The sequence below is a fragment of the Macaca nemestrina genome, chromosome 19, assembly GCF_043159975.1.
Source record: "Macaca nemestrina isolate mMacNem1 chromosome 19, mMacNem.hap1, whole genome shotgun sequence".
Lineage (NCBI taxonomy): Eukaryota > Metazoa > Chordata > Mammalia > Primates > Cercopithecidae > Macaca > Macaca nemestrina.
The window spans coordinates 67,596,492-67,617,378 of record NC_092143.1 but is presented as its reverse complement, the minus strand read 5'-3'; the positions used below and the strand labels follow the sequence as shown (position 1 = coordinate 67,617,378).

At 40.0% G+C, this 20,887-nt stretch overlaps 1 protein-coding gene across 2 annotated transcripts in view; it reads right to left on the bottom strand.

The window, feature by feature from the left end:
- Positions 1-20,887, bottom strand: part of LOC105465188 (oxysterol binding protein like 1A) — a 226,096-nt gene that overhangs the window by 148,378 nt on the left and 56,831 nt on the right. The window contains exons 6-12 of one of the 2 annotated variants that reach the window (XM_011713465.2): positions 16,260-16,345; positions 14,957-15,101; positions 5,152-5,210; positions 5,006-5,050; positions 3,732-3,805; positions 3,554-3,617; positions 1,059-1,157 (exon numbers count right to left, since the gene is read on the bottom strand). In XM_011713465.2, the coding sequence (XP_011711767.1) occupies positions 1,059-1,157; positions 3,554-3,617; positions 3,732-3,805; positions 5,006-5,050; positions 5,152-5,210; positions 14,957-15,101; positions 16,260-16,345 (572 nt within the window). The remainder of the gene's footprint in view (positions 1-1,058; positions 1,158-3,553; positions 3,618-3,731; positions 3,806-5,005; positions 5,051-5,151; positions 5,211-14,956; positions 15,102-16,259; positions 16,346-20,887) is intronic. The other variant, XM_071085524.1, reaches the window with a different exon arrangement.

Sequence of the window (20,887 nt, the reverse complement as noted above, 5' to 3'; positions counted from 1 at the left end):
GAAAGAAAGAAAGAAAGAGAGAAAGAAAGAGAGAAAGAAAGAGAGAAAGAAAGAAAGAGAGAAAGAAAGAGAAAGAGAGAAAGAAAGAAAGAAAGAAAAGAAAAGAAAAGAAAAGAAAAAAGAAAGAAAAGAAAGAAAGAAAGAAGGAAGGAAGGGAGGAAGGGAGGAAGGGAGGAAGGGAGGAAGGGAGGAAGGGAGGAAGGGAGGAAGGGGAAAGAAAGAAAGAAAGAGAGAGAAAAGAAAAGAATAGGGATACTCCATTAAGTGACTGTACCATAAGTATTGGTCAAGTAAATCCCAATTTTCTAGCTTGCTGCTGTTGTTTAATTTATCACATAGGAAGGCTGAGTCTGCACTGTAATGAGTATCAGAACACGTGATTTGTAGTCCAGGTTCTGTCACTCACAAGCTGCCTGGCCTTGGGAAATCACTTCAATCTTACAATCCTTAGTTTCCTCACCTATAAGTTAAGGCGTAGACCTGTCATTTACATTAAAAGGATGCCCCTTACATTCAGAGAATTAAAACTGAAAAAGAAATTACGAACAGAAAATATCTGCTGGTACATTTTGATAAATAACTAATTCACATACTAAATTTTAAAAGTTTCATTTAAAAAGTACAATCAGGGCCGGGCGCGGTGGCTCACGCCTGTAATCCCAGCACTTTGGGAGGCCAAGGTGGGCGGATCGCCTGAGCTCAGGAGTTTGAGACTACCCTGGGCAATGTGGTAAAATCCCGTCTCTGCTAAAATACAAAAAAAATTAGCCGGGTGTGTTGGCACGCGCCTGTAGTCCCAGCTACTCGGGAGGCTGAGGCATGAGAATCGCTTGAGCCTGGGAGGCAGGGGTTGCAGTGAGCTGAGATCGCACCACTGCACTCCAGCTTGGGCTACAGAGTGAGACTCTGTCTCAAAAAAACAAATAAATAAAAATTTTTAAAAAAATAAAAAGTACAATCAACAAGATTTTGGATTTTACCATTGAACCTATGTTATATTCTCCGTGTCTTTAAATGTTCTGTACGTTTAGGAAAGATACATGAATCCATAAGATTACCTCTCTTGACTGTTGAAGGCTATTCTTAGGAACCCGGAAGCCATGAATGGTGTCATCAAAGCATTTAATAAAGAAGAGGCAGCTATCGGTGGATTTTACCTTGGATATAAAGAAGTCAGTAAGACAACATTCATTCACATAAAAGAGGACCCTAAAATTATCTATACATAAAATTTAAAGTACTCACATGACTTAAGGATACCCAGTTGAACACTTAAATACTGATAGACAAAAATCAGAAAAAAAGAGATTACAGTGGGAGTATCAAATGCACTGTAGTTTACCTATATCGGGTCTGGCTCTCAACTTCTTAGTTACTCAACATAAATACTCTGGTTCATCAGGTATGTCATTTTTATCCTTTCTTAACTTAATATGCACTTGGGTTATAAAATCATTTAGCTACCACAGTTCCCATTTTTTATTACCTTTTTGTTTGAGCTGAATACAAAATAATCAGCAGTAGATAAGGTTGATAAAGAAGGAGAAAAGGGAGAGAGTAAGAAGAATCAGAAATAATTATGGGTTTTAAAATAAAAGTTTGGCATGAAAAGGATTTTAAGTCATTTATGTCAGAGGTTGCAAAATGTTTTGTGAAAAATCAGACCTTGGTGATGACCTTGAGCAGTAGGATATAAATAACTCCCACTAGCTTAACATTCCAATAATGGAACACCAGACATAAATGGGTTAAGAACGGAAAAAGGTAGATTTCTTCAAGACCCTATCAGAGGCCCCCCACCTCTGTAGTTGGTGTAAAGGTGTAGCAACAACACCTTTATCATGTGGAAAACAACTCTAAAACCTGGATACAAAAGAAAAGGCAACCACATGGAGGAACCTGGACCTGAACAAAAGCTGACAGACTCTGACAGGCAGTCACGCTCTCTGGAGGAAAGGGGCCAAGGAGCTGTGGAAGTAAGTTCCCACGCCTCAGGTTTTGCACCTGGGACTAAGCACAGTCCACATGGTGACAGGACAACAGCAAGGGCACATGTGGAAACCCCTGTCTCTGGACATTAGTAAAGCAAACCTGGGAATCCATAAGCACTAAAGAGAACAGGGGAATCCCCCAAGGGAAAGAGACAGAGAGGGGGTCCCCAGATTCTGTCTACTACTCACATCTCTAACTCATGAGCCACACACACATAGAAGCAGCTCATATAAACACAACTTATCTGAACTGAGTCCGGAGCCACTGCCCAAGTCACACAGTTCATGATCCAAACCAAGCCAAGAACAGGACTTGCTACAACGGACAATACTTAACAGAGATAAACAACAGAATCCGAAATCTCCAGAACTCAACATTCATAATATTAAGAGTACCATCCAAAATTACCTGACATTCAGGCTGGGTGTGGTGTCTCATGCCTATAATCCCAGCAATTTGCGAGGCCGAGGGAAGAGGATTGCTTGAGGTCAGGAGTTCGAGACCAGCCTAGCCAACATGGCAAAACCCCATCTCTACCAAAAAATACAAAAATTAGCCAGGTATGGTAGCGTTCACCTGTAATCCCAGCTACTCAGGAGGCTGAGGCAGAGAATCGCTTGAACCTGGGAGGTGGAGGTTGCAGTGAGCTGAGATTATGCCACTGCCCTCCAGCCTGGGTGAGAGAGTGAGACTCCATCTCAAAAAAAACAAAAACAAGAACAAAACAAAACAAAACCCAGAATTATCTTACACGTGAAGAAGCATGAAAGTAGAAGACATTCACAAAAGAAAAATCCAATTAAAAGGCAAAAATTGCCAGAATGGGTAATAGAAACTAAAACATATGCTATCTCCAAAAGACAGAAAATAAATATAAAGATACATATAGGCTGAAAGTAAATTGATAGGAAAAAGACACCATGTGAACAGTAAACATAAGAAGGCCAAAGTAGTTACGTTCATATCGGACAAAATAAATTTTAAAACAAAATGTATTACAAGAGATAAAGAGGGCCACAAAACAATAAAAGGATCAATTAATCGAGAAGACAATAATCATAAGTATGTTATCAATAACAGAGAAGGAAATGCAACATTCCACAAGCATAGCTGGACACTTTCACATCCCTCTTTCAGCAATTGATACAATTACTAGTCAAAACCAAGACACAAAAGATCTGAATGCTATCAACCACCATGACTGAATTAATATTGATAGGCCCCTACAACCAACAATAATAGCAAAATACACATTCTTTTCAAGTGCATGTACTAGGATATTTCATAATCAAGTAAGTCTGGGTAAATCTGACAAATATTTTTGGACAATCCATCTCTCATTCCATTATACATGGAGATAAATAAAAGTTGACTATATTTTAAAATTTTGTTCAAAATGGAGATGCCACGACGTTACTTGTTCTCAAATAAAAATATATACAAGTGCTTTCTACAGCATTCCACGGAACCCCAAGATTTTATAATGCTGTATAAATGATTTGGGTCAATCACTTGAAGAACTGATTTCACAGAGGAGCAAATGATCCATGTTTCATCCTACCGTGCATACTGCTTGAGTCAGGTGTTTGCATCCCTGGCGGTAAATATTATGAACGGCATCGGGCCTTCAAAATAAAGATGAAATTATGAAGACAAAAGGAAAAGAGATAAGTGAAAAATATTCATATTTCAAAATTTATACAGTGAAATTTGTTAAGTGTAAAGATCATAATACTTACTGTTTCCTATACCACGAAAGGACTCCATGCTCTAACACTACCCAGAATAATCTCCAGCCAAAAAATCTTGAACTCTAAGGGAAAAATAACAAAGATTTCCCAAGCTGACACATCTAGATTCAAATAGTTGACTGATAAAAAGTAATTAAGTGATGATAGTCATATTTGAGTCTTTAGACAGTAGTACTGAACATTTTAAAAAAATGATCAAACACGAACTCAGGTACTAAGTGCGGTAATGAAAACATACCACTACAGGGCGACAGGAACAGCAGAAATGCCATACTGATAAGATCAATGATGATTACACTTTATGGTTCTGGCAAAACTGTTCAGGGATTATTTACAGAAAATATACCAGCTGTGGGCTTCAAAGACAATTTCCTCAAAGTCATGAATGAATGTCTAAAAAAGAAAATTATCCTAAATTTATCTTATATAAGCATACAGATCCATAAATAGATAAAGGGATTGCGTGCAAATGCAAAAGAAATTATGTGCTCTTCCATGGTCAATTCTAGAAAACAGGATTCTCTAAAATGTAGCAAGTATTAGGACCAGAAGAATTGTATATATGTACCACGTGATAATTCAAATATCAATTTTCTTCTAAGTCTGCCATGGTTTGATGTTCATAACAAAAATAATACTGTAATTCTTTGAACTAGTAAGGAAAAAAAATGTATTTTCTCCCCATTCCTTTTCATAAGAACTTAGTCACCTAAAAGTGACTCATCAAAACCAAAAAAAACACCTAAAAGTGACCATCAACACACAGAAAAGTAACTACTACAACCAGTGGAAGCCTCTTGAAATCCAATAGTATAAAAGTGGTTTGCCAGGTGCGGTGGCTCACACCTGTAATCCCAGCACTTTGGGAGGCCGAGGTGGGTGGATCACGAGGTCAGGAGTTCAAGACCTGCCTGGCCAAGATGGTGAACGCTTGTCTCTACTAAAAATAAAAAAATTAGCCGGGCGCGGTAGTGGGCGCCTATAATCCCAGCTACTTGGAAGGCTGAGGCAGGAGAACCACTTGAATCCAGGGAGCGGAGGTTGCAGTGAGTACACCACTGCACTCTAGCCTGGGCGACAGAGCAAGACTCTGTTTCAAAAATTAAAACTAAAAATAAAAAATAAGTGGTTTACATTATAAGATCCAAGAGCGATTAAATCACATATACTTCAGAAATGATTTTTAAAAAGTTTTAAACAGAAATACAGCACCTGAGAATTATTCTTTACAGTTATATAATTAAAAAACCACCCCAACCTACCTTCCAGAGAGGGCCCTCGTATCGTTTCAATGCTTTGTAGATGACCTGTCAAAAACATGTTTTCATGAAAAATACATCTACATATTTCACACATTCAAACTTTTTTTCTAAACATTATTAGATACATTTAATTCATTACTCTGTACCTTATTAACAAGAATGTGTTTCATTTCAGCACCCTGGGCAAGGTCAAGAGGTTTCTGATCTGTGTAAAATACAAAGAAAAAAGCCATCAACAGCTTAAATGTACTATAACCATCAATGCTGTAACTGCAGCATCTAATATTCCTTCATTTTCTATTGCCTATATCTTTTTCTTTTCCCCAAAAATTACCTACCAGAGAGAGGTTGCTGACCTCCCTTTTGGTCGCTATTAAGCCAGGAAATCAGATGAACTTCGCAACAAATTATCATGAACTCACAAATTTGTGGCTTAAACAATACACATTTATTATCTTACAGTTTCAGAGATCAGAAGTCTGAAATCCATTTCGCCAGGCAGAAATCAACACGTGGACAGAGCTGCATTCCTTCTGGAGGCTCCAAGGGAAACATTTCCCTGCCTTTTCCACTTCTATCGGCCAACTACATGACTTGACATGGGGTCTCTTCCAGTTCCAAAGCACATTACTCCAACCTCTGCTTCCAGCATTCTGTTCTCTCTCTATACATAGGCCTCCCTCCTGTCAGGAGACTTGTAATTACATAGGTCTACCTGGATAATTCAGGATTTCCCCTCATCTCAAGATACATAACTAATCACAAATTTGGGGTCCACTCTAGCCGACCCCAGCTACACTTCAGCCGCCATGCTGCATAACGGGTAGCAGAGATGGCTCACAAGCTGAGGGTGTGATGGTCCACAATTTAGGACAAAAGAAAAAGGTGACAATGGAGAATAAAGCCAGCAAGCTATCAATGTTAATTTTTCCAACCTTACACATGCACATTCCACGTTTTGCCAAATAACGAAAACGGAATTTGTCTTATCAAAGTTACTTATTGAATACTGAAGTGAGCAGGACATTAAATGAAGGACAAAAGGTAAAAAAAAGAAAAAGAAAAAAACCCACAAATAAGTCAAACTATCTCCTAGCCTGAAATAGCTTATTATCAGAGAAACGAAAGCTACCTATGAAAATTAGAACAGTCCTTTCAAAACAACATATCAATGAGAACTCTGGAACTGTTTGTGCAGTAAGGTGATATATTCTATCAGATAACTTTTTAGGCCAGGCGCAGTGGCTCACACCTGTAATCCCAGCACTCTGAGAGTCTAAGGTGGAAGTATGGCTCGAGGCCAGAAGCTTAAGACCAGCCTGGGTAACATAGTGAGACCTTATCTCTACAAAAAAAGAAAAAAATTTAATTAGCCAGGCATGGTGGCATGTGCCTACAGTCCCAGCTACCACTGCACTCCAGACTGGGTGACAGAATGAGACTCTGTCTCTAAAAACAAAAAGGGGGGTGGGGGTGGTTTAAAATAATACTATTTTTATAAATATCAAACACCTGGTATGTGTTGGCAGTTTTTTTTGTATGAATATCTTCTAATGAGGGTCTGTTATGTACCGATTACTATTTTAGGCACTGAGGATTCAGCAGTGAACATAAGAGAAAAAATACTGGGGGGATAGGAAAGCATAGAAGGCCAGGAAACACAGATGATAAATTAATTTAAAAAGATATAGCAGACAATGAACCACGGTACGCCCAGACTTTTTAAATAAATGATTTGACAGAGTGACTGGGATACCACTTTAGACTGGAAAACGAGGGGTTGATCAGAGAAGGCCTCTTTGAGGAAGGGATGTCTATGTTGAAAAGAAGGATCCAGCCTTGTGAAAATACAGGGAAGGACATTCTACCAGAGGGAACGGCTGATGCAAAGGCTTTGAGGTAGGAACAATTCAGCAGGCAAGAGAAAGTCAAAGAGGCACACAGAAGCCACATCACACAAGAGGTTTGTAGGCCAGACTTTTGTAAGCCAGCATGAGGAGTTTGAGTTTTATTCTAAATAGGATGAAGAGCCACTGAAGGGTTTTAAGTAAGAGTAACATGATCTGACTCATGTTTAAAACTCTGTTAAAGTGTTAAAAAATTATAATATTGGCTGGGTGCAGTGGCTTATGCCTGTAATCTTAGCACTTTGGGAGGCCAAGGTGGGTGGATCACCTTAGGTAAGGAGCTCAAGACCAGCCTGGCCAACATGATGAAACCCCATCTCTACTAAAAATACAAAAATTAGCCGGGCGTGGTGGCAGGTGCCTGTAATCCCAGCTACTCTGGAGACTGAGGCAGGAGAATCACTTGAACCTGAGAGGCGGACTTGCAGTGAGCCAAGATCGTGCCATTGCACTCCAGCCTGGGGGACAAGAGTGAGACTTTGTCTCAAAAAAAAATAAAAATAAAAGAAATAATAATAATACTAAAAATAACTGGGAAAATATGAATTTTGGCTGTTTCATGATTTTGATAAATTACTAGATTATTAATAAGATGATGCTATTGTGCTGTTTTTTAATATCCCTATTGAGATAGAAATTAACATACCATACAATTTATTCCTTTAAACTGCACAAATTCAATGGTTTTTATAGGTGCACAGAGTTTTGCAACTATCACATGCTTGTGGTTTTTCTTAAAGGGTGCCCTTATTTTTTATTAATATACTGAACTACAGATGTTCCCCAACTTACAACAGTTTGACTTAATGGTTTTTCAACTATCACAGCTCAACACAGCCTCGACCTCTTGGGCTCAAGTGATCCTCTCACCTCAGCCTCCCTGGTAGCTGGAACTACAGGCACATGTCATCACACCTGGCTAATTTTTGTATTTTTTTGTAGGAATGGGGTTTCACCAGGTTGGTCTCAAATTCCTAGGCTCAAGCGATCCACCAGCCTCAGCCTCCCAGAGTGCTGGGATTACAGGTGGGAGTTACTGCACCTGGCCTTACGTGTATTTTCAACTTACAATGGGTCTATGGGGACGTGGCCCCACAGTTAGTTGAGGAGCACTGGGTATGTACAAATAAAATGGCATGGCAGGCCTTCTCTTTCCAGTTCTTCCCAGAATTGGGAAAAGCTGGGTTGACAGGGTAAAAAAAAGAAAAACAAATACATTTTTAAAAAACAAAAAGAAAGAGATGGCATGATGTCTAGAATTGCTTCACAATAATTCAGGGAGTGGGAAGAGGTATGGAGTGGCCATTATTGCTAAGTTCTGGAGGAGGGTAATGGGTTCATCAATTAATTATGCTATTTGATTTCTTAAGCTTTGACAATTTCCATGTTTTTTTTTAAAAGGTCACTCTGGCTGCTGTGTGCAATATGGCTTGTAAACATGGGCAAAAGAAATGCAGAGAGGCTAATTACAAAGAGATGGCAATAGTGCGGGTAAAGGATACTGGTGGTTTGGATGAGAAGGTCAGTAGTAAAATGGAGATCATTTTAATATAGAGAGAAGTATGTGGCTTTTTTTTTTTTTTTTTTTTTTTTTTTTGAGACGGAGTCTCACTCTGTCGCCCAGGCTGGAGTGAGTGGCACCATCTCGGCTCACTGCAAGCTGCGCCTCCCGGGTTCACGCCATTCTCCTGCCTCAGCTTCCCGAGTAGCTGGGACTACAGGCGCCCGTCACCGCGCCCGGCTATTTTTTTTTTTTTTTTTTAGTAGAGACGGAGTTTCACTGTGTTAGCCAGGATGGTCTCCATCTCCTGACCTCGTGATTCACCCACCTCGGCCTCCCAAAGTGCTGGAATTACAGGCGTGAGCCACCATGCCCGGCCTTGTATGTGGCTTTAAGATTTATTTTGGAGGAAGATTTATAGAGCTGCTGATGGGGAACCCAGGGCTGGTGATACATTACTTCTTCAGTGGGGAAAAAACTTTTTAAAACATTACCCAAAAAAATTAATACTCAGTTTAGTTTTTCTGCCTAGCACATGGGAAAATGTCTTACGAAGGACTGCCAATTCTGTGTTATTTTCATTATACGTACAGGGCACTTTGGAGAAATTATTTCTTTAGGCAGAGAGATAGACAACACTATGATTTCTTTCATAGAATTCTGCCCTAATACCAAAAATAAATTCTGAGCTCCTGCCAACTACATGAAATTCCAGGCTAGAGACCTCATTTCTGGATTTGATGCCTAAAATGCCTGGCACCCAGTAAGAATTCAATAAAATGCTTTTGAACGAAATGAAGTAGCCTCCTAGATGGAATCTAGATGGGTTCCATTACCAGTTAAAAAATACACTACCTCTCTTACCAACCACAACAAAATACAGTGAAAAACAGGAATGATGTAATATTTAAAAGTTTGCATGACAAAGATTTGTCCCATGAAGATGCCAATTCTCCTTAAATTAATTTACACATGATGTAATTTCCATTAAATCCCAATGAAGAGCCTAAGAAAATTATTTTAAATGCCATCTGGGAGAATAAACAGATAAGGATGTCAAAGAAAATCCTTAAAAATGGTAAGGGGAAATCTCACACATTAAAACATTATAATCATTAAAAGTGCAATACTATCTAAAAAACTGTTTTTTTTTTTTTAATGCACTACTGTCAAAAGAAGAGACAGATGAGTGAATGAAAAACAATAAAAAATACACAGAGGCCAGGCACCGTGGCTCATGCCTGTAATCTCAGCACTTTGGGAGGCTGAGGTAGGTAGATCGTTTGATGCCAGGAGTTCGAGACCTGCCTAGCAAACATAACGAAACCCCATTTCTACTAAAATTACAAAAATTAGCCAGGTGCGGTGGCGCATGCCTGTAGTCCCAGCTACTCAGGAGGCTGAGGTGGGAGCATTGCTTGAACCTCGGAGGCAGAGGTTGCAGTGAGCCAAGATCACCGACAGAGCAAGTCTGTCTATTTAAAAAAAAAAAAAAAGAGGCCGCGCGCAGTAGCTCATGCCTGTAATCCTAGCACTTTGGGAGGCCGAGGCGGGCGGATCACGAGGTCAAGAGATCGAGACACCATCCTGGCCAACATGGTGAAACCCCATCTCTACTAAAAATATAAAAATTAGCTGGGCGTGGTGGTGCGCACCTGTAATCCCAGCCATTCGGGAGGCTGAGGCAGGAGAATTGCTTGAAGCCAGGAGGTGGACGCTGCAGTGAGCCGAGATCACGCCATTGCACTCCAACCTGGGCAACAGAGCAAGACTCTGTCTCAAAAAAAAAAAAAAAAAAGAAAAGAAAGAAAGAAAAGGAATTCTTAGAATGTATGAGAAAGGCATGACAAAATAATGGAAAAGGAAAGATTTACTTGATAAAGGGTATAAAGGTAAGGGATTGACAAGTTGAGACTCCCACATCCTAACACACACTCTCACATTCACTTTCCTGCTCAAAGCCCTCCAACCACACTCACACACCACCAAGCTCCTGCTCACAGCCAACCAGGCCCTGCAGGCCTGGGCCTCTGGCAGCTCTGATGCTATCCACTCTTCTCCAGCTCACCCTGCCCTGGGCACACTGGCAGCTTTCCTTTTCCTCAGTGTGCCACGTGTTCTTCTACTCCAGAGCTTTTACACTGGCTTTCTGTTTTCCTTGAATGCTCTTCTGCCAGAAATCCTCAGGGCTCACTCCTGCACTCAGCTCAGCTGTTTGCTCAAAGTTGCTTAGAGAGCGCTTCCTTTATATCCCTTCCAAGACACCCCCCACCCTACCATCACTCTCTAGCCCCTTCATCCTATTTTATTTTCCTGCACCTCACGGCCTGACAGCACATATGCATTTATTTGTTGTCTATCTCCTCCCACCAGAATACGAGCTCAGGAACATGGAGACTGTTGGGCTCTGTTCACTGTTGGGCCTCCAGCACCAAGGACGGTTCTTGGCACACAGTGGAGGCGCAGCATTGCTGAATGAATGAATGTGATTAAACTGGGAGGAAAGAGAACTAAACATTTACCAAATCTCTACCTAAGCTCAGAAGTCTTAGAAGAAATCAAAGAGATGGATTAACCAATTTGATTAAAAATTTTAAATATCCTTGCTTTTATTTTTTAATTTTATTTTTTTTTCAGAGATGGGTCTTACTGTGTTGCCCAGCCCACAAACTCCTGGGCTTAAGTAATCCTCCTGCCTTGGCCTCCCAAAGTGCTGGGATTACAGGCATGAGCCACCATAGCCAGCCCCTTGTTTTTTAAAAAAGAAAAGAAAAAAACAGACTAAGACATTTTCACTGTAAAAAAAAAAAATACAGAATTGTTCTTATCACTAGACTTTTGAGTGAAAAAATTATGTTATATCCTCATGAAGTACTGGGGACAATGTGGAAAAGATGTTGATGCTTCATAAAAGGGGAACTTTAATAGGCCAACTCTATTTACAACCTGTCAATTAAAATGAAGAGACACTTTGTGAGGTGTTTGCCAGTCCTCATCCATTCACCACTCTCTGTCCCTATCCACATTCCCAGGAGGAGGCCCTGGCAGCCATCTCTGTACCACATGTCCTGCCCCTAAAGTCCCAAGTGGCCACACTAGGCACAGACGCCTGACACAAGCAGGTACTAACACATTATCTCCCACTGAAATGTAACACTGAGGTTGAGAGATTGTGATCTCCTAAGTGGAGTCACGGGGCAGCCATCTTCCATTATGTATACTGGAAAATAAAACAGCTGGTCTGCTAGAAGACATGGTCAGACCACACGGTGAGAGACAGACACACACAAGGCAGCCATCTTGGTTCCTAACAGATTTCTGGTTCCCAGTTCCATGCCATCTGATGCCTAATGCCATTTCCCGCTTTGGAATATCATGAAATGCCTGTGTATTCGTCTATGAGTAATATATAACTTTTATTTTGCTTATATTCTTAAGGTAGTATCTATTATTTAAAACTTTAAAAGAAATATGTTACTATGGAACATTAACAACTAAAACTAAAACTTTAACAACTAAAAACTAAATCTTTGGATATTTGGGTTAGAGGTGATTATATACTTTTCTACTGTTTTTGTTTTCCTCATTGCAACTATAACAAGCATTAGTTCTACAATTTTTAAAAAATGTTCTAAAATAGACCTGAAAATAGATTAGAAGGATGCCAAAGTAACTGTGACTATGCTTTGGTAATTTGTGCTTTTTTTTTTTTTCTATTTTTGAAGATTTCTATAATGCAAATGTTGCTTTTATGGTGTTTTTTTTTTGGAAACGGAGTCTTGCTCTGTCACCCACGCTGGAGTGCAGTGGCACAATCTTGGCTCACTTCAACCTCCACCTCCCAGGTTCAAGCAATTCTCCTGCCACAAACTCCTAAGTAACTAGGATTACAGGCGTGCTCCACCATGCCCGACTAATTTTGTATTTTTAGTAAAGACAAGGTTTTACCATGTTGGCCTCGAACTCCTGACCTCAAGTGATCTACCCCCTGCCATGGCCTGCCAAAGTGCTGGGATTACAGGAGTGAGCCACCGCACCCAGACTTTGATTGATTGATTTTTTTATTTTTTTTAAGAGGGAGTCTCACTCTGTCACTCAGACTGGAGTGCAGTGGCAAGATCTCGGCTTACTGCAACCTCCGTCTCCTGGGTTCAAGTGATTCTTCTGCCTCAGCCTCCCAAGTAGCTGGAAGTATAGTCACCTGCCACCACACCTGGCTAATTTTTATATTTTAGTAGAGACAGGGTTTCATCATGTTGGTCAGGCTGGTCTCGAACTCCTGACCTCAAATGATCTGCCCACCTCAGCCTCCCAAAGTACTGGGATTACAGGCTTCAGCTACTATGCCTGGCCTGATTTTTTTAAATTATTCTCTTTCAGAAGATGCCATTCTGACTTCTGTCAAAAAAAATTTAATAGCTTTAACAGGAATGTTCAACTTTGCTTACTAATATAAACTATAGAGTAAATATACCTTTGAATACCAATAGTAACTTTTCAATATTTACAAGGGAAGTTTTTTTCCATTTAGACTGGTATTTGTATGGAACTATATTAATTCTTATTTCATTTGGACTCTTCTGAATCTACATTTTTGAAGGAAAAATCATAATAAAATGCCACACAGAAAAACTGCTCAAGTCTTTGGCAAACTGGTAAAGACACTAGAAATCTAGAAACTGTGAGCCATGGCACCCAGCTCCTAGAAATGAAAACATTTTTTCAATCCTACTAGGACTTCAGGATCTGTATCAAGTAACTATTCCTTTATGAAACTATTTCTTTTTTTTGTTTTTGTTTTTTGAGACAAAGTCTCGCTCTGTTGCCAGGCTGGAATGCAATGGCGCGATCTCGCCTCACTGCAACCTCCGCCTCCTGGGTTCAAGCAATTCTCCTACCTCAGCCTCCCCAGTAGCTGGGACTACAGGCACGTGCCACCACGCCTGGCTAATTTTTGTATTTTTAGTAGAGACGGGGTTTCACCATGTTGACCAGGATAGTCTTGATCTCTTGACCTCGTGATCCACCAGCCTCGGCCTCCCAAAGTGCTGGGATTACAGACTTGAGCCACCGCATCCGACCTGTGAAACTATTTCTAATGACTCCAAACCTTCAACAAACATGCAGCCCTTCCCAGGTGTTACGTGTTATGCATTACTCCAGGTGCTGGGTGAACCAGACAATGAAGTATGAGGCCTGCCCTTAGGAGTTCAGTGTCACGGGAGACAGCAACATAAGCCAACAAACACCATGGAGTGTGATTTAGGCTCTGATGGAGGTGAACACAGGGTCCTGTGGGACCCCTGACAAGGCCTAACCCGGGCTGGTAGCAAGCAGCAGGATGCATCCTAAAAAGTGATGTGAAAAGGCCCTGATGGCATGTTCTTCTTTTAAGTATCCAAGACACCTTTTACAGCTTCTTTTCTGGCTTCTGATTCTGTCTTTCAAATTGTCACACATGTACGGTCAATCCTCATTATTTATGTATTCCATATTTGCATACTTGCCTATTGCTAAAATTCACTTGTAACCCCAAGGTCAATATTCACCGTAGTTTCTCAGTCACTCACAAACATGCCCAGAGTGGTGAAAATGTGAGTTGCCCAGTGCTCATTTTCCCAGCTAAGGTAGAAGAAGGTGATGCCTGGCCTTCTTGTTTCATTCTAGAAGCTCTCCTACTATAAACAAATGTCCTCGTCATGGTCTATTCAGGGTCACACTTTCCACCCTTTGTGCTTTTGTTGGTGACTTTGCTGTTTAAAATGGCCAGGCATGGTGCCAAGTAGCCAGGCACAGTAGCTCACACCTGTAATCCCAGCACTTTGGGAGGCTGAGGCGGGCAGATCATTTGAGGTCAGGAGTTGGAGACCAGCGTGGCCAACATGGTGAAACCCCATCTCTACTAAAAATACAAAAAAATCAGCCGGGTGTACTACAGGTACATACCTGTAGTCCCAGCTACTCGGGTGGCTGAGGCAGGAGAATCACTTGAACCCAGGAGGAGGAGGTTGCAGTGAGCTGAGATGGTGCCACTGCACTCCAGCCTGGGTGACAGAGAGAAACTCTGTCTCAAAAAAAAAAAAAAAAAAAAAAAAAAAAAAGGCCCCAAGCATTGTGCTGAAGTGCAGTCTAATGTACCTCAGTGGAAAAGGCTGTGATGTGCCTTATGAGGAAAACTTTACTCAAGTGTGAGCTATGATGCTGTTGGCTGTGAGTTCAATGTGAATGAGTCAACAATATGTATTAAATAGAAACAGCAAAAAAACAAAACAAACAAAAAACATAAGGTTTCATAATGATCAATTCATGAAAATGTTGAGAACTGAGGCTTGCAGGAACCTAATCCTGTATTTTCCTCTAGGAACAATAGTTCGGTGTTCCCTAATTCAGTGCTGGTGGCAACTTTATAGAATACAGATACTGCAAATAACAAACCATACAGTTTAACAAAGGCCGGATACTGAAACAAAACAATTTTATATAGCATTGACTTCATTTTATAGTTTCAAAATGGCAAACAGTGGTTTTCACCAACATGCTTACCATTTTTGTTCTTCAGATTAGGGTCTGCTCCACTTCTTAGAAGCTTTAAGGCACATTGTTTATGGGCCCGGTAAGCTGCACAATGCAAGGGTGTATTTCCTAACTGATCCGAACAGTTAACATCAGGAGGATTGGGCCTGTTGAGCTAACAATTAAAAAAATGCAATGCAGAATTATATATCAAAGATAGACTTTCTCTCATAGTTCACAGGAAGGTGTAGCAGCAGAGCCTGAAGAATAGCCAAGCTCCTTGGCATCTAGGCTGTTAGTGGTTTCTTGCTCACTAAACCAGCCAACCCTGCCACTCCTATGCTTATTCTGAGATGCCCTGAGATAGCTCTCAGGTCTGTGTCCAGGTCTCACACCCCTCTGACAACAGACACTCTGCACTGTGCCAGCGCCATCTCGCACACCTCAGACACTAAGATTTCACAATGATTTACTTGCCCCTACCAGCCTTGCAATTCACACTTGTGACAGCAGAATCAGTCAGCCAGTCTTTCAGAGGAGTGAAAACCATAAATGTTAAATGTGTAAATGTCAAGGTTCTACTGAATTTGTTGTTCCCAACTTATTGCTTTAGAAGCTTCTTTATATAGCCTCCATTTCACAAAATTTAAAAACTGCTTTAGGCACTATACTTAGAAACCAAAGAGGCCTTTTCAAATGAGCTGAAATAACTTTAAAGCAAATGGCAGTGCTTCAGTCATGAATTCAGAACAAATTTAGAGTTTCATGTTTAATGAGACTGTGAAGGAATGGAAACTCAAAAGTAAGTCTTCTAAGGCAGGGGGGAACAGGCAAACGTTTCAGTCTAATGTGGTATAAGTATTCCAAAATATTGTCCCTTCTTTGCATAGTACCTTCCAGAAGTGTAGCATTCCTCCCAGAAACTACTGCTGATCAAAACTAGAAAGACTTTTCCTTTATAGGGTCCTATTTATTATGTTTCAATTGGCTTAATCACAAAATGTATATATTTTATATATACATATATAAGTTGTCCTTACGTTAACTATTTACCACGAAAAATCAGATTCTTATCCATCAGGTTTTCAGGGGGATTGGGATGGGTATAAATCAGAAATCTAGAAAAATATCACCATTTAAAATGTGTCCTGCTTCAATTATCACCATGCTGAGTGTTTTTAGATATTTAAGAACTTTGGTTCTATTATTATGATCTCTGGAGTTCTTGGTTCCACAATTCAACTAAATTATGTGCTTAACATTAAGTAAAAATTTTCCTGAAGTATAAAGAAAGACTGCTTTTTGTCTTTTGGGGTTTTTTTGTTTGTTTTACCAGAGCTGTGAGTTCTGTTGTTTTGCCTTCTCTTGCTGCTGCTAAAAGTAATTCTTCAAGCTTTCTTTGTTGAGTCCTTTCTACAGCTGCAAAAGAAAAGTACTTATTATCCACTGCTAGTCAGGATCAAATTACAAATTCATTATAAAGAATAAAGTGATCATGATGAGAAAAAACAAAATGTTTTGGATTGTGATTCAAATGCAGTTAAAATGTATTGTTATTACAAGTTGGATTACAGAGTTCTATTTATTTCAGGTTTGGATGAATTTGGGTTTTTAATTCAGAAGTCTTTACGTATTTTACTCACTAACAATCACCATCAAAACTACTTTTATGTACTGAAATACTATTACATATTTGCCTTGGAAAGGTAGATAAGTGGGGTTCATACCTTCCAGAACCTTAGAATGTGAAAAATAACAAGAAATAGCACTGATAGACGTACACATCATATAAATATATGCAGACATATCAATTTATTTATAAATTGCCACATAAAAATATAAAATTTATATATGTATATATATATATGTTGAGAAAGTCGTCTGTCCATAACTTTACTTTAGCCAGGATGACCTGAAAAACCTTTTATAGTTCCTCCTTTGCAGCCGCTGCACAGGACACTGTAGATGTATATTTAGTGGGATCACCAAGCCTGTCACCTGTCACCCAGGCTGGAGTGCAGTGGCACAATCATAGCTCATTGCAGCTTCAAACTCCTGGGCTCACACGATTCTCCTGCCTCAGCCTCCCAAGTAGCTGGGACCACAGGTGTGCACCACCACACCTGGCGAATATTTTTATTTTTTGTAGAGACGGGGGTCTTACTATGTTGCCCAGACTGGTCTCAAACTCCTGGCCTCAAGCAATTTTCCTGCATCGACTTTTCAAAGCACTGAGATTATAGGCATGAGCCACCTTGCCTATTTTTATGTCTTTAACAACTACTTTAGCACTTACTCCATGCCAAGGGCTATTCAAAGCTCCTTAAAAATACTAACTCATAAAATCCTCATTAACTACTCTGAGGTAGGTGTTCTTATTATATTGATTTTTACGGACAAAGGAACTGAGGCACCAAGAGGTTATGGAATTTAACCAAGGTTGTACAACCAGAAGTGGAGGAGCTGGGATTTGAACTCAAGCAGGCTAGTTCCAGAGTCCGTGCTCTTATCACCACACTTTCTCTGAAGTCATACTTACAGCACAAGAGCAACTGGTCATCTGACTTGTGTAAGAGTCTGGAATATGTAAGTAAGATCTAATTTCTGCTAGATCTGAATTCTATTTTGGTTTATAGAAAGGAAGTGCTTTCAGAGAAAGGCTTGGTGATCCCACTAAATATACGTCTACAATGTCCTGTGCAGAGGCTGCAAAGGAGGAACTATAAAAGGTTTTTCAGGTCATCCTGGCTAAAGTCAAGTCATGGATAGAGAAGCAGGTCGGGGAGCCAGGTGACTGGGGAAATAGATGAACATTTGTTAACAGTAATCACTGTGTGCTAAATGCTGTTTAAGAGTCTACACATACCATTGCATTTAAACCACAGGGAACACATATATTGAATCCAGGAATTGCTGAAACTAGTTTACCTTTGTCTTAAGAAATGACTAACATTGCTATATACCATCATCTTCTTTTCCCACATTTTTATTTCCACACCCAGACTCTACCTCAGAAGACAGCCAAGCCTCTCCGTAGACTGTGCATGGCTTCTGCTGGGCCAAGCCTCTCCGTAGACCGTCCGTGGCTTCTGCTGGGCCAAGCCTCTCCGTAGACCGTCCGTGGCTTCTGCTGGGCCAAGCCTCTCCGTAGACCGTGCGTGGCTTCTGCTGGGCCAAGCCTCTCCGTAGACCGTCTGTGGCTTCTGCTGGGCCAAGCCTCTCCGTAGACCGTGCGTGGCTTCTGCTGGGCCAAGCCTCTCCGTAGACGGTCCGTGGCTTCTGCTGGGCCAAGCCTCTCCGTAGACCGTCCGTGGCTTCTGCTGGGCCAAGCCTCTCCGTAGACCGTGCGTGGCTTCTGCTGGGCCAAGCCTCTCCGTAGACTGTCCGTGGCTTCTGCTGGGCCAAGCCTCTCCGTAGACCGTGCGTGGCTTCTGCTGAGCCAAGCCTCTCTGTAGACTGTGCATGGCTTCTGCCGCTGGGATGCACTATCTTCGATCTTTCCTCCCACTGGTTCTATGGCTGCTGAACTTGGAACTCTTTGAGAACAGTGACATCTCCTATACCTCTCGTACATCCCTCTGCCACTGCATGTATCACTCTGACCTGTAATTTATCCCTCTGTAATCTTGAAGCCAGGTACTTGGTCTTTTTGTGTATAGTTTTGTTTTGTTTTTTTGTTTTTTGAGACGGAGTCTCACTCTTGCCCAGGCTGGAGTGCAGTGGTGTGATCTCGGCTCACTGCAAGCTCTGCCTTCCGGGTTCACACCATTCTCCTTCCTCAGCCTCCTGAGTAGCTGGGACTACAGGCACCCGCCACCACACCCGGCTAATTTTTTTTTTTTTTTTTTGTATTTTTAGTAGAGAGGGGCTTTCACCATGTTAGCCAGGATGGTCTCGATCTCCTGACCTCGTGATCCACCTGCCTCGGCCTCCCAAAGTGCTGGGATTACAGGCATGAGCCACCACGCCGGGCCAGGTACTTGTTCTTGACCATCTGTGTAACCAAAGCGTTTATGACAGAGTCTGGCACAATGCATAGTTGGTCAATAAATATGTGTTGAATATTCAAATAATGCTTAATATTTGTCCCAGGTTTTAGGGAAGGAAAAGAAAAGATACCCTATTGTTTCTTTCTCGGTTGTCTAGGCTCATAAGTGAAGGAAAATGGCAGGAATTTGGAGTTGAAAATACTATATATGTTCTTAGATTATGTTCCTGTCCTGTATTCTTTCAGGACACTGAAACAAAACTACTGATTATATCAATGAAAAGCAAATATTCTAGTCTGGGTGGTCAGGCTTCTAGAATGCTCACAATGTTCTACTTGTAGATGTGGATGCTGTTTACAGAGATGTACTCCACAGAAACAGTTCTAAAGGAGCTATACATTCATGATGTGAACTTTTCTGCATATACTTTATATCTCAATATTCTTAAAGCAAATGCTACAGATCCAAAAAATATTTGTCCTATAAGATTTAAATTTAGTATCACTCTAAACTGTCTTTCTTTTCCATCAGAATCAAGTAAGGAAGGATCTTATAAGTCACAAAGTCTACCTCTGTCCTGACTGATGCTTACATACATGCAGCGAATAGGCTGAATAGTAGTACACTTGAAATGCGGGAGAGCCCCTGGAAAATATCTTTCATTCGTGACAGCAAATCATTACTTTGCAACCACTAACCAATGATTAGGGCAAATATTATCAATGAATGCTAAAACCACTGAGTAGAAGTTTATTGGTAAATAGGGTATTTACATTGTCTCAATTTTTCTCCCTGTAGGTCATTTATTAATTACCAAGGGAAATTAATACAAAGGGAAATTAAATACAAAGGGAAAAGATGTCTTTACAGTGGACCACAAAGTGATCAGAGTTAACATCACTGATAATGAAACAAAGTGACATTATGTGCCTCCTAATGGGATGCACTGGCATGGGATATAAACTCACCTACATAATGTTTCTGACAGAAATACATATCCTGAATCTAATCACAAGAGAAAAACCAAAATCAAGGGCCAGTCTACAAATAATTCCACAACCGCTTTCCTCTTCAATAAGGTCAATATCGGCCAGGTGGCAAGGCTCACACCTGTTAACCCCAATACTCTAGGAGGTCAAATTAAGAGAATCACTTGAGGCCAGGAGCTCCAGACCAGCCTGGGCAATATATTGAGGCCTTGTCTCAAATAAAATAAAATAAAATAAATAAAATAAATACAATACAATACAATAAATAAAATAAATAAAATAAATAAAATAAAATAAAATAAAAAATAAAATAAAATACATTTAAAAAATAAATAAATAAATAAATTAAATAAAATAAAATTTAAAAATAAAATAAAATAAATAAAATAAAATAAAATAATAAAATAAGCTAAACTAAACTAAACTAAAATAAATTAAACTAAACTAAACTAAAATAAAATAAGACAAGATAAAATATAAAATAAAATATAAAATATAAAATATAAAATAAATAAAATGAAATAAAATAAAGTAAAAACATAACAAAACATAACATAAGCCAGGCATGGTGGTGCATGCCTATAGTCCTAACTAAATGGGAGGCTGAGGCAGGAGGATCACTTGAGCCCATGAATTCAAGGCTTCAGTGAGCTGTGATCACACCACTGCACTCCAGTCTGGGTGACAGAGTAAAACTCTGTCTCAAAAAAAAAAAAAAAGTCAGTATCAAGATAAGGGCTGAGGAGTTGTTTCAGATAAAAGGAGATGAAAGAGATGATGTCACAATTAAATGCAACGTGAGATTCTGGATTAGATCCTAGATTGGAGGGGAAAATGCTACAAAAGACATTATTTGGACAACAGGCTAAATCTGAATATAAAAATATATATTATACAATATTATGTTAATGTTAATTTTCCTGAAATTGAGCACTATATTGTGATTATGTAAGAAAATAATCCTTGTTCTTAGGAGATACTGA